Genomic DNA, 27,403 nt, shown 5'->3' on the forward strand with positions numbered 1-27,403 from the left:
TCAAAATTTTGACATTTATTCACTCTTAAGTCATAATGTACCCAAGAAATGTAATATAAAAATCACAATGGTGATATAAAAAGCAGGAAACAGTCAAGAGACAGTCATCACATAAACAATTTAGGTTACTACTATACTACAAAGTACATTTAGTCAACACAATGTTTATTTGTACTGATAACTGAAGTCAATTTTACAAACTCATAGGTTCAAAATGGGAGAAAATACAGAACTCGTGCATCAAAAGCCGTGAACTTTAAGTTGCTCTGGCTTTGCAATACCCACTTTTGTAAGAAACTGGCAGATATTGTTACGCTGGTCTCCTTGAAGCTGAATTACCTCACCATATTCTGGGTGTTCCACTACAGTTCCATTACAGGCAAACTCCTAACATGAAATGAAAAAATAAATAAAAATTAGGACACAGAAAAAAACCTATTACTAAAAATAAAGAATTTAAAACTGATTCAACATGTGCTATATAAAAATATTCTGTATTTCAAGCATATGAATTTGTGCTTAAGCTATATAACTGAGAGGAAACTTCCACATAGCCTTTAAAGGAATGCAGAAAACTGATCAGGACTTCTGACTTAATGTCCAATCCTCACCTTCTCATTGTGCATCCTGTTAGGTACTACCTGGATACTGAATGAACGAGGATGGGCTGGCAATTTGGGATTTAGCTGACCAAATTGTATTCTTATATCACTAGGCCACCTCTTTCTCCTTTAATCATTTGCTCACACATGGCAACACAATTTTATTCAGAAACTGAATAAAACATTTCCTCTTATCCTAGTTTTCATCAAATATTAAATAATCCATATTAAAGTACAAAAGAAATGCATTTAATTGTCCTGTTATAGGTCTTGTGACCTTTCATGTGTGGGGTCATCATAAAAGTATCTTTCTGATGTCTTTATGAGTCATATGGTGCACATTTTGCATGGCAAAAGACAATTTGCTTTAGACATCCATACAAGAGACAGAACAGTGACCAATGGATGTAAGCAGAGGATGGCCTGACCATGATTTCCAATTTCAAATCATCTGTACATCCTGAACGAGTATGATGTTGAACTATCAACCATGATGTAGTCAATGAAGCTTTTCTTGTGTCTTCTTTCCATGTGAACCTGTGCACATCTTTATGTTGAAAGATGGTATCAGTAATGACTAGTCCATGTCCTGAGCAGGATTAGCTTTGCTCTTTTCTCCAAAAATGTTCCTGTAAGCCCATTGGGAATCATTTCCTACTTTACTGTTCAGATCTCCAATAAGAATGAACCACATTTTACATTTTGTTTATGTCAGATGCCTGTTCTAATGACAAAAAAAAAAAAAAAAAAAAAAAAATCCTCCACTTCTTCCTTAGAATCTTCTGTGGGACCATAGGACAAATAAGTTTGCCCACATAACTACTTGAAACTGCCTTCTAATCAAGAAGTTCTAATCTTCATTTTTGGTGTTGAATGCTAATGCCACTCCTTCCTTTCCTTGATCATTATTACCGTAAAATAACATTCTATAATTATTATTTAGTAAGACCTCACCTGTTTTTGTCTTCTTTGTCTCAGTTTTCCAATTTTTCTGCAGGTTCGATTTCCTTTCCATTAACTTTTGATCTCCTTATACTGGTGGTTCCTATCTTCAGTTTTTCTGATATAGTGTTTATTTTTCTTCTTCGATATAGATGTTGAGTTGGAGCTTGTTCCAGAAGCATCAATATCCAACTCCTGCTCAGAGGTATTCTTCAATATTTCCATATGGAGATTTTGTAGAATACCTCTGAGCAGAAAGGAATATCAATAATTATGAAATATATAAAAAGCACATGCCACAAAAGTTATGAGCAGGGACGAAAAGTTTGCAGAATGAAAAAAAACCTGCTATGCAGACTAAAGTCAACCAAAGAATTTTATCATTAGGCTGCAAATAAAAGAATGAAAACACGGAATATGATCAATCAGGCATATGCAACTACCACTACATTGAACAAAGACAAGTGCACGAGGTGGAGGTTCTAGAGCAGTTGCATAACCTGAATAATTAGGTAATATGGACAGATGGTATATATTAACCTGTCAGCTGATCTATGTTCAGCTAAATGGATTAGTCCCACTGACATATCTAACTACTGACCATAAGTATCTAATGTAGTGGTGAAGATTTTAGAATATGGACGATCTCACAAAAATTCTTTGACAGACATGCTAAACCTTACAAGGAATATATGTTAATAGAGATGTCTACATTGTGTTTAGATTTCACACATTTCTGCAGCTAAGTTGGATCCACTTACTGTTGGGACTGCTAAGGCATAAGACTACTGCATAAATTTGAGGATATTAGGTCAGAACATAAACTAATGATGTGGATAAGTGAGTGCATGATGAACAGGTACCAGAAAATGATAGTGTGTGAATCTGCCAGATTCAAAATGACCAGTGGTGCAGCAGTACATGCACAATTATGTAAAACCGAGGTGCTCACCTTAAAACAGCTATGTTTATTTTAAGCTACTACTTACAGAATATCAAAGTTGGAGAACATATATGAAAGCAATATTTGGTAGTGGGGGGGGGGGGAAGAAATCTGCCTTACGTGCACCACAGGGGTCAGTCTCCTTGGATCATTGTTGTTCAAACTATATAATAATGATGTTGGAAAGGAGAGCCTCTGTAGCTCAGTCATTATAGATGAAGCCCCTTGGTCAGAAAGACCTGGGTTTGATTTCCATCAGCGACATGAACCTTTGCCTAGTCTCATATGGGGATAGAGGGTTTTTTCCACCTGGAAACTCAGGTTTTTCATTCCCCAGAACAGGCAAACCAGTATTGTGAAAACATGCATTTACAGACATAGGATACACCGGGAGGCATAAGGTCAACCATCTTATCCGCGGTTGCAAGAATAAAAAAAAAAAATCTCAAACCTTAAAAGATGAAGAGGAAGGATTAAGAAGAAGAACCTAACATGACATGCTCAGTCGGTGCAGAAGTCAGAGCAATCAGGGATGCTACTGATATACAGCACTTGAATAGGCCAGAAATGTGGCCAAATGATCATACTTTTAACTGAAACCTTAGGTTTCAATTAAATACAAAATGTCAGCCACACCCTGATTAACTAGATGGAAATTTCACCTGGAATTCTTATATACTTCATGACACATTCACAAAATTAAAAAGTTTACCTTCTTGCATGCTTTAACAATCTTCTTTTTGTCGTAGTCGTCAGAAATCCCCTGCACAGTTGTGAGGGTCTTGCGGCCGTTACGTTGCTGTATTCTGACGTGGATTAATCCGTCCTGGCCCCCTTGTTCATCAGCCCTAATGGCATCAGCAAAAGGGTCTATAATAATAAAAAAAAATTTTCGCTTGGATCTTATCTGAAAATAAGGAATCATGTAATTACATTTAAACAATGACAAACTGCAAATCATAATCAAGCACACGTAGTCCAAAATATACAGGATGATTCAAAATTATTGTCAGGGTTTATGTGGCCTATAATTTTCAAACAGGAAACAACAAAATAAAGCTGCTTACAGAATATGAAATTGTAGCTCAAAAACTTATGTCAGCACTGTACTCACCACATTGACATCTGGGTGATAACATTTTTATAACTGTCTCAGTGGAGTCAGAAGATTTACTCATCATGGGAAACCTCCAAATGACGACTGTTCAAGAGAAAGCATTGTGCATACTTTTGGTTTTTTGAAACAAAGTCCATTATCACAATGCAATGTTGTTACAGAACTCAGTATGGAAAACATCCACCTTCAGATAATGCTGTCCAACACTGGTTAAAGCAATTTCAAGAAACTGGTAGTGTTCAGCACCAAACAGGAGCGGGAAGACTGAGCACTTCACAGGAATATGCAATCGGATCAAAGTTCTGCAACTTCCACACAAGACTAGTAACTCACATTCAGCTGAAGACTAAATCTTCCTTGGCAACTCTCTAATCATCTCAACTTCAACATGCAGTAGACTAGCAGTATAATGCAAGGCTGCATATTTGGATCCATTGTTACTTAATTTGTACATTAGTATATTAATAAGAAATGATTTGAAACGATGTTATATGATGAGGATGCAAACTGAATAAAGCAATAATTAAATATGGAAAAACTCAGGAGGTGGTAAACAACTGACTGTCACCAATGGTTTCCAGTTGTGTTACAGTTTAAGGGGATATAAAAAAAAATGGAGAAAATAGCACAAAGGATCATGCGTAATATCAAAGTAGAGAGGATCCAGAGATAACAGACAAAAATGGAGATGCTCTGTAGAACTCTTTATGAAGATAAACTGAAGATTTGTGGTTACATTTGTTGATATTAAAAGTTTATTTTTCACATGGTTAGACTATAATAAATTTAGTTTAATCCTTTGTCCAAGTGTGAGCAAACAAAGTTTGCGCCTGAAAGTATCTTCAGGACTGTGGTAAGGTGGTACAACACCGGTGAAGTCGTTGCAAAGGTGGAGCAAGCTAACATCACTCCTATCTCAGTATCTCCCATAATGCAAAACACACCACCTTGCAGATATGTATAATGTTATGCATTAAGGGAAGGGCCACTATCCAGACTAGTTTCTACCTTTATTGAGGTCTCTTCAGTGGGAGCCAGGCCCAAGTGGAGATACCAGGCAGAAGCATTAGCTAGGTCATCTCCACCTATAGGAGTTGCCAAATGGTGTGTGCCACCTTTTTATTAAATTACTCTGGATTTAGAGAAAGATGTTGAAAGTTTATTTTTCACTTGGTTAGACTATAATAAATTTAGTTTAATCCTTTATCCAAGTGCGAGCAAACAAAGTTTGCACCTGAAAGTATCTTCAGGACTGCGGTAAAATGGTACAACACCTATAGGTGGAGATGTCCTTGCTAATGCTTCTGCCTGGTATCTCCACTTGAACCTGGCTCCCACTGAAGAGACCACAATAAAGGTTGAAACTAGTCTGGGTAGTGGCCCTTCCCTTAATGCATAACATCATACATATCTGCAAGGAGATGTGTTTTGCATTATGGGAGATACTGAGATAGGAGTGATGTTAGCTTGTTCCACCTTTGCAACGAGTTATCCGGTGTTGTACCACCTTACCGCAGTCTTAAAGATACTTTCAGGCGCAAACTTTGTTTGCTCACACTTGGATAAAGGATTAAACTATATTTATTACATTAGTTAATAGGTAAGAAAAGTGGGATATGATAAGTCAGTAAGGGAGTTTTATAGGACTTACACAAAGGAAATAATTTAGTACATGACAAGGAGAGTGCAATTAATCATGCCTGAAAATTGTGGAGTGTTTACATTAAGAATGCAGTCAGTGGTGGACAGGAGTGCTTTGTCAATGAATGAACTCAAGAGGTATGATTGGATGAATAATAATTGAAATGTTCATAGAGATGCAAGATCATAATGAAAACTATGGAACTGTAAATATAAAATTCCCTCAGCCTATCCTCATAACTAACATTGTACAGTCCTGATATCTTTGTTATCCACCTCTACACTCTTTCCACAGTAAATTTACCCCCTTCAAATACTTGGGAACAAATATGAGCACAACAGTCCAGGGCTTTTAGAATGACAACTCTTATTACAACTATTCTCTCCTCAGTATTACAACAATCCTCTGGGTTACCTTCAGCACTTTTGCAATATGTTCCCTGAATTTCAGGTTTCTATCAATAATCACCCTCAGATTTTTTTTTCCTTACTCAATTCCTGCAGAGAGTGCCTCCGAATGTATTCCAAACTTCAAGACAATTAGATTAATTAAACTGCCACCCCATTCATTTGACCATCTGTCCAGTTTATTCAAATCCTCTTGAAGGCTTATATCTGCAAACAATTGAATATATACCCTGTAATCCATTGACAATGTCACTGACCTCCAACCCTATAGTTTTGCAGATGCCAGCACATTGCACATCTCCCTTTCATTTGATAAACCTTACTCTACACAACTCACATCAACCTACAGAACATTAGCCACCACCTACCTCAATTCTGATCTCTAAGTCATCCTCCAATGGAGTTCAGAGTCAATTTCAATGGTAATAAAACCCAGTTCTGTCTTATCTCTCATAAAAAAGAACCATTTACTCCCAGTATTATCTTTGACAACACGCAAATTTCCAGACAATTTGAGCTTTCTCTTCTTGGAATTATCCGACATAAACACATCACAACCATTGCATCCTCAGCTTCTAAAAATCTAGGATTTCTCTTTCTTTCGCTCAAGACATTACTTCATCCCAAACAGCTGTTAACTTTTTGTGATACAAATCACAAATCTGCCCACCTTACATATGGGGGTGGGCACCCTAAAAGCTCGATCAAAATGTTTGCCTTAATACAGAAGAGAGAGCAATTACTTATTAATGATCCATCTCTTATCAGCTCACTCCCCCCCCCCCCACTTTTGCAGATGGTTTGGTTTCCCATGAAAATATTCATCTGAAATAGTATCAATAATTTCCCCAGTTAGTACAAAGCTTGTTGGAACATGTGCAGCTGCTGCTCGAAATCTCTTCACAGTGCACCTTGAAACCCAAAGAACAAGTTTCTTTTCCTCCTCCTTCATCCCTGCAACTGCTGTATTGTGGAAGTCTTCCCCCTGCTGGGTTTCCCAAGGAATACAATATACAGACCTTTAACCTCCCCATCGGCCGATGTGGATGAAATAGTGACACCAAATTGCACTTCTTATCCATGTTATTCAATGGGTGTTGGAGCTTCATATCCAGATTTAGCTGAGTGTCTATAGACATCATGGTCGGTTGGGGGGGGGGGGGGTAAATCAAATGTAAACAAGTTCCCATGCTCTTTCCCAACACACTACCTATATATGGTACTATAGGTTGATAAACCAACCTCTTATGTATGGTCCCAAAAAATAAAAAGAGTGATGTTTGCCCTAGAAGATAAATAGGGTTAGGTTATTATTATTATTATTGCAGGACTGTGTGTTAGTTATCCTCACTCCACTGAAGAATGAATGTATGTTTAGTATCCAGAGCATGGTCTGCTGGATCAGAATTTTCAACTACATGGCCTGTTTCACTAAAATAAAGATTATGCAATGATCCCAATTCGTGCTGTGGGTCCAAAAACCTTAGGCAGCAAATGACTGAAAAGCAAACTTGCAAAAGATGAAAAGGTGATCTCTGCAGTATAGCAGGAGGATAACTAGCTTGAAAAAAATGTAGAGAGAGAAAGAGAAGGCTATCTGATATTATGGTCTGGTAGACAATCTATAATAGATAGATTATCAGCAAACTATACTGGCCTGGTTCACCAAGTGTTAGCATATCTACCTACTCTCCAACCAAAAGACTAATTCAAATCCTGATCCTGATGTGAGACCACCTCTCCACTTATTCGAAGTTTGACATGGCCTAAAAAAAACATGCAGTTCTCTAAAGAAGAGTTTCCAAGCTATGCGAAAAATAAATATACAAATAAATATACATATATATATATATATATAACTGGGTTGGAACACAACTCAGATAAGGCACTTTTGCATCTCTTAAAGATTTCAATCTTCAGAAGACTACAGAACAATTTACCTAGTAAAATGCCTACTATTTAGACAGGCTTCAGGAAAAGAAATAAAATGTCAGATCTTGCATGGTGAGATTTTTCTATATTTCTATCATAGTGCTAATTACAGGTATAGTATTGGTCTGTTCCAGTCTAAATATCCTTTTTTCAGGTCTACCCTGCCTTCTCTTTCCAATTGGCTTATATTTTAGTATTTGTTTAGGATATTGGCCATTCGATTTACATGTTCTATCCATTTTTGTTTATAATTGTTTAGTTTTATTTCTTCTATTAATTTTGTTTTTAGTTCTTTGAAAATGTCTTCATTACTTTTCTGGTCTAATGTGTATTTTGCAGTTCTCATAAATCTCATTTCACTTGTTTTTATTCTTTATTTATCTTGTTTGTTTATTGCCCAAATTTCACTGCCATATGATAATGTGGGCACTGTTAAAGTATATTTCTACCAATGAATATATAACAAAGTAAAAGAGATGGTAGTGTTTGTAGGAATTATTTAAGTAGTGATAAATACAGTGTGAAAGGGTATGAAATGATTGCTGGAAAAAGCAAGAAAAGGGAGGTTAGTGAAAATTGTTGTTTGTTCGATGTGCAGGTTATGTAGAAGAAATGAGAGTTTTTTTTTAATGTGTGGATTGAGTTTGATGGGAAAAAAAGCACAAGAGCTGGCATGCACTTGAATGGATTTAGCATCAAGAGCCTGAAGAAATTACTAAGGTGAGACCTAATACAATCAGGAAAACTAGATCATTATAGGAAGGAACAGTGAGAACATGTGTTAAGCTCGGCCAACATACACAAATGTGTTAATGATATGAATATGGAGAAGAGGCAGTGGCATATTCAGGTATAGATCTGGGCAAATTTTGAGGGGAGGGGCAGAAATTTTCAGGTTCTCATTTTTGTAATTATAACATGTAACTCACAAGTAGAGAAATATTTTTCTTTTCCTCATTGTAAGTTGAGTCTGCAAGGATAATGGCGAGCGGCAAGACATAGAATATTTTAGGACATTTTGGGTGAGTCATAATATATATATATTACAAATTTACGATATGTAAATTAACATGTTCGTTAAATATGAGGGCTGGCACAAACCTAAATACGCCACTGAGAAGGGGTAGACAAAGTGCATCACCAAAATTACCCTGATGAGTATAAAACAAGCAACTGCAGGTAACAGAAATTATCTTAACATTGTGTAGCAAAGAAAACTAACAAGAATGCAGAATTTATTGAGATGTTGCAAGACAACATTCTCAAATGTAAAAGAAGTTAAGATCAGTGTTAGATTTGATTGTGGCATCAGAAAGGGGTCTTAGGTATGCAACTGTTTTGCTAAAAGTTATTCAGGAAGTAGCTATATACAAGGTTGTAGAAATCCACTCACCACAAGCAAGTTGTTAGATATGAGTGGTGAGTGAATTTCTGGAGCCCTGTTTACACACACACAATTTTTTTGGTGGCTAGCAGATTTGAGTGGTATTTCTTGAGCACTGGTTATATGCCAAAAAAATGAAAAACTCAGGTGAACAATATGTTCTTGAATAATAGTGAAATGGATATGCAACAGATCCTTAGAATATTGTGAAATAAGGATGAGAAGAGTTATGAAATTTATAAAGATCAAGCCAGAAAAGTTACAAGTACTGTATGGAAAGTTAGAGTATGAAAAGAAACTGGCTGTGTGGACTAAAAGCAATGTCAAATAATTTTATTGTTATGCTGCAAGTAAAAGAAAGAATGACTTTAGTGAATGAAGACCCTTGTGTCAGTAACAGATGATTGTTCAAATAATGAGTGCTCACTTTGCTAAGATCTATCCAATTGGTACATGCAACATGATGCACAGAGCTACCAATGCACTAGATCAGGGGTCGACAACCTGCAGCTCTTTTCGTTAATAAACGATCTATTTTTGAATAATGCAAAAGGAATATTATTTATTAAATTAGAAACTAAAAACCCTAAATATAGCATTTGCAATAAATTAAGCCAGGGATATTTTACAATTGAAAATATTACATGCGATGCTGAAAAATTTAATACTTTCATGTTTGAATTCTTTGAAATCATATGCATTCGTCTTGGATTATTATGGATAATGCAAGAATCATAAACCCACTGATTTGTCAAATATTTGTTTTAATTATTCACGCAATTAAAATTACTTTTACCATATTCGTACATGCTTAGAAATCCCGTAGAAAACATTTTGTCGAAGATAAAATGTTATGTGAGAGAAGTTTTGTCTTCGGGAATGAAAAGAAAAAATTTTTCCTGATTTGATTCAAATATTTTCTAATATGAATTTTGTTAATAGTAAGTTGAGAAACCAACTAAACAATGCAAGTCTTTCGTCATGTTTGAAAATGAAAATTACAGCATATTCGGCGCATATTGGGAAACTATCCCAAGAATTTCAACAGCAAAAGTCACACTAAGAAGATATTTTAAATTTAAAAAAAATTAAAGAAATAGGTATGTTATTGGATTTTATATGTTTTTGTAAGGAGAAGGAAATCTTTGTTTTATTATTTAAAAATATCATAATTTTGTGTGATATGCCACCTGTGTCTTAAGTATGATAACGTGTTAGTGTAAAAAAAAAAAAAAAAAAAAGAACTGAATAAATAATTTAATTATATTTTTCAATGTAGTTTCCAAATTTAAAGCAGTGATGAACAATTAAATAGTAAACCAAATACTTGGTTCGATCCGCATAAAGAATATTTCCTTTTTCTTTGATAAGTATTAATTTATTTTCCATTATTCAGGTATATTTTAATTTTTTAACCTGTACAAATAAATCCACATGTAAAAATCAACATTCATAAAATAGATTTTTAATTAAAATATACTAATTCTGCCATACAAAACTAATGCCGTGGACTGCACAAAAACCTGAGTCGCATGCAGCCTGCGGACCATTTGTTTGCTCACCACTGCGTGCAGCCCCTAATTTTTTTTTTTTTTTAACAGATATAATTTAAAAAATGGCTCTTCACTTCAAAAAGGTTGCCGACTGCTGCACTAGATGAAGAGTAGTGTATGAAGAGATTCAGATCAGTTGCATAGCCCGGATGAGAATTTGGCAACAGGGAAAAATAGAATATTAGCATGTATGCGCAAAGGTTGTTCAGGTAATTGCCCAGGACCTTGAAATCCTTGTATAACTTGAGTCTCAATTGATGATCCCACATGAATGGAATGAACACATAATAGTTCAATTATAGAAGTGGTGCAAAAAAAAATTTATGTGCAACTACCAAAATATTAGTATCTCTGGAGTGGTAGTGAACATAGAGAAGTTGGAAAGGATACAAAATGGCTTGGTGGACAAGCAATATTTTACAAACAGCATGAGTTTACTAAAGAGACATCTTGTTTGAGCAATCTCCTTGAATTTTATAATGTTACTGCCAAGTTAGATAAATGGAATGGATACACTATGATACTAATGGACTTTACTAAAGCATTTGATAGGATACCACATGAAAGGCTGTTGAATAAACTGGAGAATATGGATATTTTATTCATCAACTTGGATAAGTGGATGGCTGATGGACAGGTATCAGAAAGTGGTTATGGCACGAAGGGTGAATGAGACTATGTGAAATAAATTGAAGTTGTAAAATTTTTGCCTATATATCATAGGCATCCTCAGTACATTGAAAATGGAACACAGCATGAAATTACTATTAAAGAATCATTTTCAGTATGCACCAGTATAACATTACCCATGCTACCGGCCAAGTCTAGAAGTCAAGGTTATCGTGAATGCGAAGTGCATATTAAAATTGTAACACCATTGATATTACACTGAAATACGATGGATACGAAACATATGAGGATGCGAATTTGATCCACAATGGTAGGTAAGGTGGTTAATAGAATGTTATACTGGTACTTTTCATATAAGCACTCTACGAGGAATCTATTTCTATGTAAAATTCTCTTTCAAGGTTACAAGGTAGTCAACATTCATAGTGAAAAATTTATAGACAAAAACACATGGAATAATTACTTATAATTAAGAAAATATTCAACTTCTCAACCACCTCTGTATTGAGATCATCATCAGGAAAACATACGTATGTACAGGAAACCACACAAAGATAAATCTAAATGCTTGTTAATCATTTATTCTAGCCTGACCTCTGGTGGGAGTATTTCTATGTAAAAGCTTAGCTTTCTTCCAAAAGACTGGTCGAGATGGCATGTTTTGCTAAGCCAGACTGTTCCAGTTTGGTAAAGGAAGTAAGATTTATGTTCCTCAAGATAGATAGCTGCAGATCTGCCAGACTGCCCAAAGTAAAACAAACCACAGTTGGATCTATTAGACACCTGGAAGAATGAGTGGAAAAACTTGTCTTTTAAAGAAAGGTAGAAATCTCAGGACAAAAGGCACTATAATATTAAGTGTTTTAGAACTATACGTTCAGAAATCCTTTTAATATAAGATATCCAAGGGATATTTTCAGGTCTAGAGACCTGTTGTCTAAAGGCTTTCTTAATTAAAAAAGATTAAAGCCATTTTTCACAAAAATCAGATTTGATATAATTCTTGATATAAAAAGGTCTTCAGTGGAAGAGATTATGACATGATACACAGGGGTCTCGTCGGGCCAGGAGGCACCCTGGTACTTTTTTAAAACTATCAAAATTTTTAAAATCATTTATTCTAAATTTTATTTATTTATAAATTTTAAGAATTATAATAATGAGACTTATAATGCATTTCCAGCTTTCAGTCAAAAAATAGCAGCTTGCACTCTTGTCATTTTCGTTTCAGAAAGCAAGACAGTCTCTCTGCTATATGGCCGTCGCATATCGCAATAATAATAATAATAATAAGGCCACACTTCGTGCTTTGGATTTTTGTTTCCAAGGTAGAGCCCTGGCACTATTTCTTTTAGGACTACACCTCTGATGATATAACAGCTTTAAATAGTTATCTTTTGTCCTGTCAGGAAGATTTCTACCTTCTTTTCTTAATGTAAAGAAAAGCTTTCTCCACAATATTCAAGAAGTTTCCCAGATCCAATGCTCCCGTGGTTTGTCTTACTTTGGACAGTCTGGCAGATCTGAGGCTATCCATCATGAGAAACATAAATCTTACATCCTTTACTATGAAAAGGAACAGACTGGCTAAGCAGAACATGCCATCTTGACCAAACAGATTTACTGGAAGAAAACCAAGCTTTTACATGGAAGTAGATTCCTAATAGATCTGATGCCTTCAGTTATCCCCTTTATTGGAAATATTACATATTTTTATGCAAGTTTCTGATTATTAATATTATTGTAAATTTTTTATTATATAATTGTGACTTTTACTGACACACACACAGAAGCAAGGGCTCATGGAAGTTAAGTTCCTGCACTATTAAGAAATGAGTGAGCCAGATTTTTCTTCCACAGAACAGTGAGCGAGTTTAAGAGAAGGTTTGAGAACTGGTGTAGGTAATGTATGGCCTTATCTCAATAAGTTCTTGACTCACTAGAAGTCTCTGATAATCATATTTTCAGTTATATTTTGAGCAAAATTTATGTAACTCATACAGAATGTCTCTTTGCTATAAGGTCTGTGTCTCCCCTATATAGCACTCAGACTCTACTCTCAGCACAACCTGGCAATGTATAAGGCAACAGAATCAGCGAGCATCTTATGAACCTTCTGAGCCATCAAGTTCCATTCTTTCTACTAATTCGCAACCTGCACTGCTTCAGTCTCAAATGCAAGTTTCTTTGAAACTATCTTTGAAGCAGAAAAATCTGAATTAACCAGGACCTCATGAAAAGGAGCCACATCATTATGAGAATGCAAAGTTGACTAATGACCAACTGACAAAAAGCACCTATATTTACCATCTTAGCTGTGAAGTGGATAGCATATACACATGAATAGAATATTGTTTTTAATCCAACCATGAATATGTATGTTTATGAATGTATAGAAGAAATGAATTTCACTCTCCACTTCAGGATTATTGGAAACAGGTCTACATTTGGTCTCTTGAGAAGGGTATTTGGATGATTTAATCCTTAGGTCACTCATGGGAGTTGAAGTTTCCAACATTTTATTTTATCCCGGCATAGCTGGGCTGGGTCAGTGTTCCTTACTGTAATCCATGTGTGTGTGTCCACAGGGAAGGTTTGCCTGCTTGCGGGACAAAAACCCCAGATAAACTGGCAGAAAAAACCCTGCTCTCCATGCCCAAGATCAGCTAACTTGGCTATGGCTGAGGAAGATCCTTAAGCTCCCCATGTTGTCCACAAGAAACAAACCTAGGCCACTCCTTCCGCAGGCATATGGTTGCGAAGCGCAAAGCCACTAGTCTAACCACGTGGACCACAAGATTCGTGTTCTTGAGGACAGATGTACGTAGATTTAACTGGAAGATGTCTCAAAATTCATAATATAAATATTGAAAACAAAATGGGGGAAAAATGGACTTCAGCACATATTCTCAAAGAATGTCACACAGTAAATCAGAAAGCATCATCCATCTCTTACTTAAAAGAAAATTACTTTGACAGATTGTTCAAGGAGTCTTCCAAATTCATGCCCTCAAACATCCTGAAGTTATGGTTGTGAAGTCCAAGAATACTTGGGAAGGTTATGGGCACTGAAGGGGCTGTTAGGATTACCGATAGGAATTGCTTGATGTAATGCCCCATTGATAGCTGTAGTGATTTAAATAACTTTTCTCATCATCAACATCAAATTCCTGATATGTGCCCTCAAGGGATGTACAGGATATGATAGTACTGCATGAAAAATTTACATCATTACTAACTTCCTATCTACAATTTTCCTCCAAATCAATCTGTTGAAAGTTTTTCCCCACTTGGTTCGACTATAATAAATTTAGTTTAATCCTTTATCCAAGTATAAGCAAACCAAATTTGCACCTTAAGTATCTTCAGGACTGAGGCAACTCGTGATAAAGGTGGACCAAGCTCACATCACTTCTTGTCTCAGTATCTCCCATAATGCAAAGCACATCTCCTTGCAGAGATGTATAATGCTATGCATTAAGGAAGGGCCACTACCCAGACCGGTTGACCTTTATTGAGATCTCGTCAGTGGTAGCCAGACCCAGAAGTGGTGATACTGAGGCAGAAGCAATGGAGAAGTCATATTTACCTATATGAGTTGCCAAAGTTATCAGTCCTGAAGATACTTCTGGTTCAAACTTTGTTTGCTTACGCTTGGATAAAGGATTAAACTAAATTTATTATAGTCTAACCAAGTGGAAAAAACTTCCAACATCTTTCTCTAAATCCAGAGTAATTTAATAATAAGGTGGTACACCTTTTGATCAGTCCTGAAGATACTTCAGGTGTAAACTTTGTTTGCTTGCACTTGGATAAAGGATTAAACTAAATTTATTATAGTCTAACCAAGGATGGGAAAAAACTTCCTTCTTTCTTGAAATCCATAATTTAATAATAAGGTGGTACACCTTTTGACAACTCATATAGGTAAATATGACTTCTCCATTGCTCCTGCCTTAGTATCACCACTTCTGTGTCTGGCTCCCACTGACGAGACCTCGATAAAGGTCGAAACCGGTCTGAGTAGTGGCCCTTCCCTTAATGCATAGTATTATGCATGTCTGCAAAGAGATGTGCTTTGCATTATGGGAGATCTGAGAGAAGGAGTGATGAGAGCTTGGTCCACCTTTACCACGAGTTGCCTCAGTCCTGAAGATACTTCAGGTGCAAACTTTGTTTGCTTCCACTTGGACTTGGATAAAGGATTAAACTAAATGTAAACAAATCAATCTGTTACCTGTCAAGACTCCAGCATTATCAGCTCTCATATCTCTCTCTTCTAAGGTACTTTTTACTGTATCAATCCACCATACCTTGATCTTCCTCTGGGTCTTTTCCCTTTCAACCTGACAGAGAACACTTGTTTTGTTAATTTTTCCTCTCCCATTCTTTTTAAGTGACCATACCACCTGAAATTAGCTCTGCTAACACATTCCTGGATGCTAGCAATGTCAAGTTCTTTCCTAATATCCCCATTTTTAATATGATACTGACATTGATGCCATCTGTTCACACCCCTAATCTTTCTCAGGACTCTCATATCTGCTGTGTCTAGTCTTTGGTAAAGTGTTTTACTTCTAACCCAGCTCTCAGATCCATAATTTAGAACTAGTTTGAACACTGTCACTTGTTCTATAGGTTCTCCATTCACAATGCAGTTTATATTTTCACTCCTTCTGACTATTTTCATTGTCTTGTTATTGCTGTCCTTTATACCATATCTATTTCAAGTTATTCAATTTAGTCAGGGAATCTTGCAGACTTGTAGTGGATTTATTAGTTTAACATCATCCGCATAAAGCAAAGAGCTGATGACATCTCCAATTTTGATATCAGATTTAATTGCACTTTCTTTCATAATGTGATCCATATAGATAATGAATAACAGAGGGGATAATGTTCATCCTTGTCTGACACCAGATTTAACATTAAACCATCTTCATGTACTTCCTTCAATTCTGTCTTACAACTCAAACACTAAATATCGCTAGATATAATGCCAAACTGACACCATACACTGTAGCGTTTTGAATAGCTTCTCTCTCTCTTGGAACCCTGTCATATGCTTTTCCAGATCTACAAAACTCAAATACAAATGTTTGTTATATTCCCATTATTTCTCAACTATTTGTCAAAATGTGAAAATCTGATCCTGACAGCCTCTATTTGGCCTGAATCCAGCTCGTTCTTTTCCAAGCTTCTCTTCCACAATCCTTTTAGAGAAATACCTCTAATTCTAACATTCAGTTTTATTTCCTTTTTTATATATGGGTACTATGAGAGCTCTACTCTAATCATCTGGAATTCGTCCCTCTGAACTATGCAGTATAAGATGTAAACCTCCATGCTTGAGCATTTCCGGTCGAATATCATCTCCTGCAGCCTTTCCACATTTCAGTCCTTTGATGGCTTTTTCTACTTCATGTATGGATCATGAAGTAGAAAAAGTTTTTTTTTTTTTTTTTAAATTGCTGTGTTGTCATCAATAGTTTAATTTAAAAATTTTTGAAAGTAATTACTCCATACTTTAAGGATAACTTTTTCTCCAGTTTTCATGTCACCTTTATTGTCTCTAATTTCTTTTACAGCACTCTTTCCTCTATTTCTGAGCTTCTTCAACAACCTCCAGAATATTTTGTCACCTTCTTGATATTTATTTTCTATGTTCGTACCAGTCTTTCTGCGACTTTTGTTTAGCTTTCTTACATTTGTCTCTGTATTCTCTTACAGCACAAGCTGACTTACTTGCTTGTGACTTTCAATATGCTTTCTTCTTTTTCTTTAAACTTCCTGTGTCCATCATAGAGTTCTGATTTTACTATTCTTGCAGACAACTTCAAATGCCTCTCTGGCTGAATCGATCATCAATGTTTTTTTCAGAGATTGCCACTGAATCTCCAAGGTCTGGAGCCTGTTCACCAACTTTCATTTTTTATTGAATAATGTTTTGTGTATTTTAGTCTGCAGTTCACACCTGAGAACTGCTAGACTTCTATTCACTTTAACTTTCTTACGTGTTCTTCTTCTCAGTATGAAATTCAATTTTATCCTGCTCAAGACTAAATGGTGATCACTTCCAATTTCAAATCCTCTGTACACCCTAGTGTCCAGCAGCAGTGAGAAAACCACTATTAACAATAACACAGTCAATGAGACATTTCTTATTCCTTGCCTCTTCTCTCCATGTGAATTTGTGCACATTATGTTAGTAATAATCAGTCCATGTCCTGAAAAGAAATCCAATTTGCCATTATTATTAGTTTTGCTCTTTTCTCCAATTTTGCCTAAAACATTTTTGTATGCCTGACAATCATTTCCTACTGTGCTATTTAGATCCACAACAAGGACCAATTTTTCCTTTTTCATTGTGTCAGTTGCTTTTTCTAAAGCATCAAAAAATTCCTCCACTTCTACTTTAGTAGAACCTTCTGTGGGACCATAGGCACAAATAAGTCTCATTGTCCAGTTCCCCATTCTGATATTTGTCCACATCACTCTACTTGAGACTGCCTGCCATTCAAGAAGATTAGCATCGTATTTAGTGTTGAATACTATGGTTACTCCTTTTCCCTGATTGTTATTGCCTGAATATAACATTGTATTTATTGCTGAGAAAAATCTCACCAGATTGTCTTTTTTGTTTTGGTACTTATCCAATTCCTCAGCTAGCTCCATTTCTTTGCCATTCAGGCTTATGTTGATAATACCAATCTTGAACTCAGGTGATGTTGAGTTAGGATGTGTTTTAGGATTTGTTCCAGTAGCTGACTTTTTGCTGTTCGCCCTGGCAAAAACAACGGGGAGTCTTGTTTAACTGGGCAATACCCCAGCCAGCACGTTGTACCATCATTTTATAATTTGGTTTAAGCCAATATGAATACAATTTGATTGGCTAAATCCCAAATTGCCAGCCCATCTACCTGGATAATGAACATTTGTTCATTATCCAGGTAGATACCTAACAGGGTGCACCACGAGAAGTTGAGGATTGGACATTAGGTCAGAGGCTCTGGTCGGTTCTCTGCATTCCTTTAAAGGCTATATTGAGGTCTCATTTCAGTTATAACAGCTTTAACCCCTAAAACTTTGCAGTTTTGTTATAAAAAATATTAGTGCTACTTTGAAAATTTCTAATCTGTGGCACTCACTGCTATGAAAATTCATTAGACAAAGTTTCACTTTTGGCAAACTGTATTCTTATTTACTAAAAACAATCTTATAATAGGCAAATCTCAAAAACAGTGACATTAGGCAGGATTGTTGTACACAATGTTTCAAAAATTAAAAAATAAAACATCTCAGAGAATGATTTAGCCTACTATTTAGAAGTAGTTCGAATATAATTAACATATCATATATATCTGTCACAAGAAATTTGGAACCTATATCACATCCATGCTGTGTGTTGGCAAAGGACAAATGTTCAACATTAGTATTTATATATTTTATTTTTTAGTGAAATAATTTACTTTTCAATTATATCATGTTTTCCAGATTAATAAAAATTGATATTTCACAAAAAACAGAATTTGAGTATTATGAGATAACATGAGCACTTCTGTTGACGATTACTCTGTATGTATTCGGAAAATTGCATATTCTAATAGTAATTGTTTTTCTTTCTTTCCCATTAAAAATAAAAATGTGATAATAATAGTAATAGTTAATCTTATTTTATTCATTCTCCCTGAGTGAATGAGAATAATAAAATACTATATTATTATTACTATGCTGTTATTAAAGAATACAGTTTCCATTATGATAGCACAATAAGTTCTGATATAAATTGATAACACATGGAAAGTCCCTTTATCGAATGTTTAGTAAAATATTACTACCACTAACAACAACAATAATGCTATTTTCTATGTTCTGAAAGTAGCCATATTTCTTGTTTTCCCTTTCAAGTAATGTAAAATTGGAAGTCTGGTGGAACAGTGAAAACTCTTAAAGTGTTTAGGTGAGAGAAAGGCATATACTGCAATTTTCTTAGACTTAGCAAAGGCATTTGACAGGGTGCCACATGATAAGCTGATATTTAAGTTGCAGCACATGGGTCTACCATACATCAACTGGATTCAGGATTGCTGTCTGATAGGTATCAGAGAGTTGTGTATGGTAGAGCAGTTTCAAGGAGACAGAGTTACAAGTGGGGTTCCACAGGGCTAAGTACTAGGACCTATATTGTTTAACCTTTATATCAATGACATTGCCAGTGGATTGCAAGAGGATATTCAGTTGTTTGCGGATGATGCGAAGCTGGGAAGGATTATTAGTAATAGTGCAGATGTGGTAGCCCTGCAAGAGGATTTGAATAAGCTAGATAGATGGGCAAATGAATGGGGGTGTCAGTTTAATGCAGCAAAATGTAAGGTCTTGAGGTTTGGGAAACATCGATGGGATGCTGCATACTCTATGGGAGGATTTATACTGGAGGAAGTAGGGGAGACAAGAGATCTGGGGTTGATAATTGATAGAGACCTGAAGTTTAGGGGACATATTGGAAAGGTGGTGAGGGTAACACAGGATTCCTGCAATTATGAGAAGGACACTGACCTGCAGAGATAAGAGGGTTATCATCCCGTTGTATAAGTCTCTGATCAGATCACACTTAGACTATTGTTCTCAGATTTGGTCCCCAGGATTTGAAGGGGATAAATTAACTGCGGAAAGGATACAAAGACGGTTTCAGGACTGTACAAGGATAGTTATGAGGATCAGCTGAGGGAATGTGGACTGCAGAGAGGTGGTTACAGGATTGACACTGGGGAGTTCTTTCGCTTGGTTGAACAGTGGGAAGGAGTGATGAGAAGAGGCCATCCCTGGAAGTTACGAAAGGAAACTGTGAGCAAGAGGGTGAGGATTGGTTTCTTTGCGTGGAGGGTGGTTGAACCGTGGAATGCATTGCCTGATGGAGTGGTGAGAGCGAGAACGGTCAATTAGTTTAAGGAGTGGTATGATAGACTTTGTGTTTCTTAGGGGGGAACCTCCCCTCGATGAGTCTTGACTCCATGGAGGCCTGAATAATAATAGTATACTTTTGCATTTGCTAGTTGTGGAAAACAGGATTTCATAGCTCAACCAGAAAACGTTGCTCAGTCTGAAAGAATAGGAAAAATTATCCCAGTTGCATTCCTTTTTAGAAATACTGGATCCTCTCAATGCAAAAAAAACAAATTGCCATTGAACATCCATTTCCCAGATATGTCGTCCATAGTATATGCTGCTAAAGCAGATGTGAGGAGAGTGCAACAGTTTTCTTCAGTTAGAAAACCTGGGTTTGAAACCTACGTAGTACTATGAGAAACTTCATCAGGGCTTTACAACTGAAAATAAGTTAGTCTCATACTGAGATGATTGTTTTTCTTTACTAGGAAATCATGTTTTTCAGCAAAAAGGCAAAGCACTGAAAAATAAACACACAATGTACTTGCCTCATAGTTGCTTCTGCCATAATTCCAATCTAAACAAAATCATGGCCTTAGTCTACTGAATTATATTCCTAATTGAGAAGCCTAAGCTTGGGTAACCAACTGGAGAGGACCACTGCTTTTTTTTTTAGTAAGCGATGCAGATTACTATCTTCAATACTGGCACGAATGCTTATGAAAATATTTAGGTGAGTAGATGAATTTGGTTCTGTAAATAGCTTACTGCAAGACCCAGTTTATTAGAAGCTTGAAAAAAAAAAAAAAAACTTCTAGTCTTATTTTGATGTTAATTACATTATTATGTGACACCTCCAGGTAGTCCAAAGCCTCATCGAGGGAGTGTGCCAACAGCATGGAACGATTGATCCTTCCAACTACTAACTGTGCTCAAACTTGCTTAACTTTTTGCTGAGCCATTAGGCTATACCAATCGACCAACCTTGTTATAGATTTCCAAACTTTTGTGGTCGTTGACATAAAAAAGAATGTTTGCACCTAAAGGGCATGTGTCCTGACGATCCTCCCGATTTTTATTTTATTCCCTCAAAAAAAGGTACTATTAGCCACTTCACGAGGAACAATATATTGTGTTATAAAAACAACTTACCTGAATCATTGCATTCAGTAATTTCTCTATCAATATGTGTAATCCAGAAAAGGACTGTGAAAAGAAAAGTCTGAGGAATGCCTGTTTTCTTGATTGCTGAAGGACCATAATCTAGTAGCGATGCTTTGGTGATTTCTACTCTATAATCTAGATGTTATGGTAGACATTTTTTCTTGTACAGAAGGAAACTGTTCCAAATAAAAGCCAATATATGTCCAAACACTTTTTTGTAATATTATTTAAGCTGTTTCCTCATTACACAGTAAAATGATAGCTACTGATTGTACCATAGCTCCTCCCAGTGTTAGTATATGCACACATACAATGAGTTTCTCTTTTCTGAAACCCATACTTCTCCACAGATTTCACTAATGGGTTGTGCAGAGAAGAGAGCATAAAAACATGTTTTTTGTCTTTCCAATGCAAAGAATTTCCCTCACTACTAAGCTCGGATTTCAACCTTCAGCAGTTTTCCTGATGCCAAGTCCTGAGGATCTCTCGCTTTTTTTGCATTTAGGTACACTAACAATCCGTACGATGCTGTAAATGCAAATCAGCAAGTTCAGGACACATAGTAGTTACCCATTACTACAGCATCAACAAGGGACGATCCGAATATTTATTATGTTCAAGTACAGTCTGCTTCCCCCTATAAGGTTTGAAATCCTAAAACACAATTTTTCCATATATTTTGCTCTTTTAGGGAACATACTGATTACATTTTGATTTGACTTTGAATGGCATAAGGGTTTCATTGAAATTCACTTCTCTCAGGAATTTTTAGTGATCTAATTTTGACAAATTTTCATCAGAAAATCATTAGTTTTTGATTTTCTGATCATATTCCTCATTATTCTGTAAATGCAAATACTTCACAATGAGACTGAATTGTTTTTCAGTTATAACATCACGAAATATTGACATGTCCAAAATCCATATGCACCATATATGTAGAAATACATTTCGAGAGTGGGTAAGTGGTATGTTGGTATCTATTGGGCTACAGAGTGCACTGGGAGAATGCAGACTGTACTCAACTTACCGAAGATGTTGGCAAGAATAAAAAGGTAAGTCTTCCACTATGAAGGAAAACATAGTCTAGAAATAAACAGAAGACATCTAAAACGTTGCTGTGTCAAAATCTTCAGTGGCTCCTGGCTTAACTATGAATGGAAACTGTGGACAAGCTGACATGCTTTTAGTGACGATCACCCATCTTCTGCACGAAGGCATGGCTAAATTACACGCAAAATTGCTCTTCACAGCTAGAAAAATTTCCCTCATCAACATCAAGAGTAAGGGCTATTTGAAAGGTAAAGGCTCCAATTTTCTGCATCTTCAAAACTTATTTTTTTTACCCCATACTTTGCTTCTTTTGGAGAATATATTGCTTACATTTCAATCTGCTTTTCAATGGCATAAAGTGCAGTACAGCACTTATACATGAATTTGGTTTGTATGGGATAAAAAACAAAAAGTTCGAGCCTTCACCTTTCAAGTGGCTTTTACTCTACTGACGTTGATGAGGGAAATATTTCTAGCTATGAAGATGGCAATTTTGTGTGTAGTATAGACATGTTTTCATACAGAAGATGGGCGAGTGTCACTAAACAAGGAAAGTATGAGTACTTCAAAACTGACGCTACTACTTGCCATCTAAAAAATGAATTGTCTTAGATATACTTGCTAATATTCCTTTCTGCTCGAGTAACAAGCTATAAGCTAACGAAAATTGCAGAGAAAGTGAGGAAAGAACACATCCAGTAGACATTATTGCTTGCTAATATTCCTTTCTGCTCGAGTAACAAGCTGTAAGCTAACGAAAATTGCAGAGAAAGTGAGGAAAGAACACATCCAGTAGACATTATTGCTTTTGCAGGATGACGCTTTTTTTAAAAATTAATTTCCCCAATATTACATAATTTAATGATTTATAATTATCTTGAAATAATATAAATTAGAACGTATACAAAATATGCTAATTTATAATAATCAATTTAATTTCGATATCAGAATATTTAGTTATAAGTTTTAATAAAGGAATACCGTTAGCAGACATATAAATACAATATTAATGATGGAAAAACTCATGTAAAAATATTATTTAATAGTATAATTTTTGCCTGTGTCACAGGCATCTTCAGTACAAATTAAACAATAACTGTCAATTCCAAAAAGTGACACCTAAGTAGCTAGTGTAAGATAACTAAAAAGGTCATAAAAGTTCCTAACAAAAAAAAAAAAAAAAAAAAAAAAAAAAAAATTATATATACAATAAAAAGTTAGGAAAGATTAGCTGATTTATAAAGTACTATCTCCCAGGGATAGATGTAAACCATTGGATCTGTTTAAGTTAGGAGAGTGAAGTAAAGTTTAACATGTTTCTTTATAAAGCAGTTCCATGAGGAACCGACTTTTGTGAAGGACTCGTCTTTTTCCAATGAACTCTATGTCTAGTGATGATGGCATGTTCTGCAAGTCCAGACTGTTCGGGTTCAAGGTATTTAATATAAGATTGGTGTTCTTCTAGCCGAATAGAGGCAGATCATCCGGTTTCTCCAAAATAAGACAATCCACAAGAGCAAGGAATCCGGTAGACATCTAGATAATTAAGATGTGGAAGCTTGTCCTTAGAAGTGAGAAAGGTGGAGATTTTTCTGAATGGTCAAAAGGCAACCAAAATATTCAGTGGTTTTAAAACTTTTGCTATACGTTCACTAATGCCTTGTACCTAAGGGATAGGAATGAGTGTTATTTCTTCTGTATTTGAAGAGGAAGAAATTAAACTATTCAAAGCTCTTTTGATGAAGGAATTCTTATAGCCATTAGATAGAAAAGAAGTAGTAATAAATTGCAGTTCTTTCTGTAATAGATCGTCTGAAGAACAAAAGGAGTGGGCCTGATGAATCAGTGTTTTAATAGTTCCTGCCTTTTGACTGGGATGGTAATGAGATTCAGCATGAATATACTGGCCTGTATAAGTCTTTCTATAGACAGAAATGTAGGTTACCATCTGGTTGGCAAAGAATTAAAAGATCTAAAAAGGCTAGCTAACTGCTTATTTGATTCCCCCAGACCTACTCATTGGTTCAGATATGTGGATGATATTTTTGCTATATGGAATGGCTCTTTTGATGAAGTTCAACAGTTTCTCACTAAGTTAAACGCACTTCATCCAAGGATCCAGTTTACCCTAGAAGTATAATCAAATAAGCAGTTAGCCTTTTTAGATCTTTTAATTCTTTGCCAATCAGATGGTAACCTACATTTCTCAGTCTATACAAAGAAGACTCATACAGGCCATTATAGTGAATATAGCAAAAGTTTTAAAACCACTGAATATTTTTGTTGCCTTTTGACCTTTCAGAAAAATCTCCACCTTTCTCACTTTTTCTAAGGAAAAGCTTCCACATCTTAATTATCCAGATGTCTACCAGATTCCTTGCTCTTGTGGATTGTCTTATTTCGGACAAACCAGAAGATCTGCCTCTATTCGGCTAGAAGAACACCAATCTTATATTAAATACCTTGAACCCGAACAGTCTGGACTTGCAGAACATGCCATCAGCACTAGACATAGTTCATTGGAAAAAGACGAGTCCTTCACAAAAGTCGGTTCCTCATGGAACTGCTTTATAAAGAAACGTGAAACTTTACTTCACTCTCCTAACTTAAACAGATTCGATGGTTTACGTCTATCCTCTTTATGGGAGATAGTACTTTATAAATCAGCTAATCTTTCCTAACTTTTTATTGTATTTTGTTAGGAAATTTTATCACCTTCGTGGTGCTTTTTGGAATTGATAGTTATTGTTTAATTTGTACTGAAGATGCCTGTGACACACAGGCGAAAATTATACTATTAAATAAACTTTTTACGCGAGTTTTACCATCATTAATATTGTATTTAATATTAAGTTATCTGATACAATTACATTCAATTTTTTAATGAAATATGTATCAAAATGAAATTTTATTTCATTTTGATGCATGTGCCTATACACTTTTTGAATAAACTGTATATGTTATACATTACATGATATGATTCAAGATTTATGTATGATTCATTATAAAGTAAATTCATAAAAGTGTTCACGCAATCTGTGAACTAAGATTACGAATAAAAATGGAGATGTCAGTTTCCAGAAAGACACAGTTTAATTTATATTCTTCAAATCCTGGTGACCAGATATCAGCAAATTAATCCACATGAGGTCTGAAAAGGACTTGAAGAGATGCACAAAATGGCAATCCCTGGTTAATGCCCTATGTTCGCAATGGAACGAAGAAGAATAAGCAAATTCCAGGATGAAATAGTGATCATTAAACATCCACATTTGGTCAATCCCCTAATCAATCCTCTACTAACTCATCCACATTTGGTCAATCCATCCCCATTTTCATTTAACAATGTCACTGATTATGCAGACTTGTGACCAATAAAATCAAGTATAAGGAAAAATGAATTGGGTTTATTTGGTTATATCAATATAGTGATACAGCCAAATACAGACACGAGAGGGTTTACAGGATTTATGTGGACAAAATATTTCAGTAATGAATAATGTGAGGAAAACTACGTGATCCATGTAAACTGAGCAACAGGGTGGTCAGCAAGAGAGTAGATTTTTTGTTTGAAAAGTAGTGAATGATTTCAAAGCAAAATATGACAGATACTGTAGAGGTATATTGACAACTGTTGATCAATTGTATTAAATTGGACCTCCCACAATGAATTTACAGACTCAATGGAGGTGCTTGTATATACAATATAAATAAAATGCAGAATAATGGCAACAAGAACAAAAGATAATGCAGTCAATTATGACAGAAAGAGATCACATGAGTAAAATTAAACCTTGGATTAACTAGTATGGATGTAAATCAGAATTCATAGAATTGCTAGAACAAATTTAAAAAAAAATAAAAAATTATAAAGACATAAGAAAGAGGATTTATACAAATATTTGTATTCAGTGTATTTTTATATGGTTGTGAAGCAGAAGAATGGAAAAAAGAATTTAAGCACTTGAAATGTATTATTGGATGGTAAACCAGAGAACAGTTCACAGTTAATGGCATAGCAATACTGTCCCTCAGAATGATGAAGATAGAGCCTTTATTATGTGGAGTTCAGCTAATATGCTTACATTCGTCTATATTATTACATACAGTATTAATATAGACGAATAATAATATAGTAATAATGCTTTGATTTGAACCAGTTTATTTCTAATTTGTAATGTAATCGATAAGATTGCACATCATATAACTGAAATAATCATGGTATTTTCTTCCTCTTTATACTTCAAAAGTTTTTGTCAACTGTTTTATTTTCATCAAAAATATTGTTAATACCTCAAAATTGGAAAATACTAAGACCTAGAAATATTCGATAAATACATTAGGTATGAGCACAATGAGATGCATTACATGTGTTTAAATTTAAGGAGATCCCACCATGACAGCACTTTTCTATGTCGTTATCCACAATGATACAGGAAATAGGAATGCAGTTGAAAGAAAAAGCTAAGAATTACTTCAATATACTTATTTAAAACAATAACGGATAACAATTTTGACAAAACAAAATGTCATTTTCATAAAAATGTGCTCATTCTAAACCATTGGATTCCGACGAAATTAACAATGTTGTACATGTTAATATTAGAAATGTTATTACAAATTCAAAATTTGATTTCTAAAGGTCAAAAATTTACGTAACTTTCAAATAAATTAATACCATTTCACATAGAAATGATCAAAGAACGTTCCATGTAATACAAGTTCTTAAAAAAAATGTACAAAGCACTAACCTCCCCACCCCAACCCACCAAAAAAAAAAAAAGAAGTTTTTCCTTCACAATTACCAAATGATTCAGCTACGAAATCAGTAGCAAACCATATTGATGTGAGACTGAATAAAGTTCCTCAACACACACATTTATATACCTATACTTATAAATAAATAAATAAAAATAATCAACTTACCAAAAGTCTTAAGGTTCTGAATACTGGTAGACATACAGCAATTATTTAGGTGTTCCAACGGCTTGAAATGTCTCTGCTGCAACGCAGAAATACAATCAAAGATAAAATAAACGTTCTGAACGGATTACTAAATCACAAAACAAATTCCAAGAACCAGATGACCAGAACAAAAGAAGGACTACCACTTTCCGAACTGCGTAGTGGACCTTGTGGAAGTCAGAT

The 27,403-nt window shown here is 35.2% G+C and overlaps 1 protein-coding gene across 1 annotated transcript; it reads right to left on the reverse strand.

The window, feature by feature from the left end:
- On the reverse strand, nt 1-27,403 carry eIF1 (eukaryotic translation initiation factor eIF1). Its single transcript, XM_090409708.1, has 3 exons — nt 27,182-27,403; nt 3,200-3,357; nt 1-387 (listed from the first exon to the last, which is right to left on the reverse strand). Exons 1-3 carry the CDS (start codon nt 27,213-27,215, stop codon nt 241-243), a joined length of 339 nt encoding a protein of 112 aa, XP_090265834.1. The 5' UTR covers nt 27,216-27,403; the 3' UTR covers nt 1-240.

Source organism: Typopeltis vanoorti, chromosome 2 (genome assembly GCF_054136105.1).
Source record: "Typopeltis vanoorti isolate ZY-2024b chromosome 2, IOZ_Tvanoo_1.0, whole genome shotgun sequence".
In the NCBI taxonomy this organism is placed as follows: domain Eukaryota; kingdom Metazoa; phylum Arthropoda; class Arachnida; order Uropygi; family Thelyphonidae; genus Typopeltis; species Typopeltis vanoorti.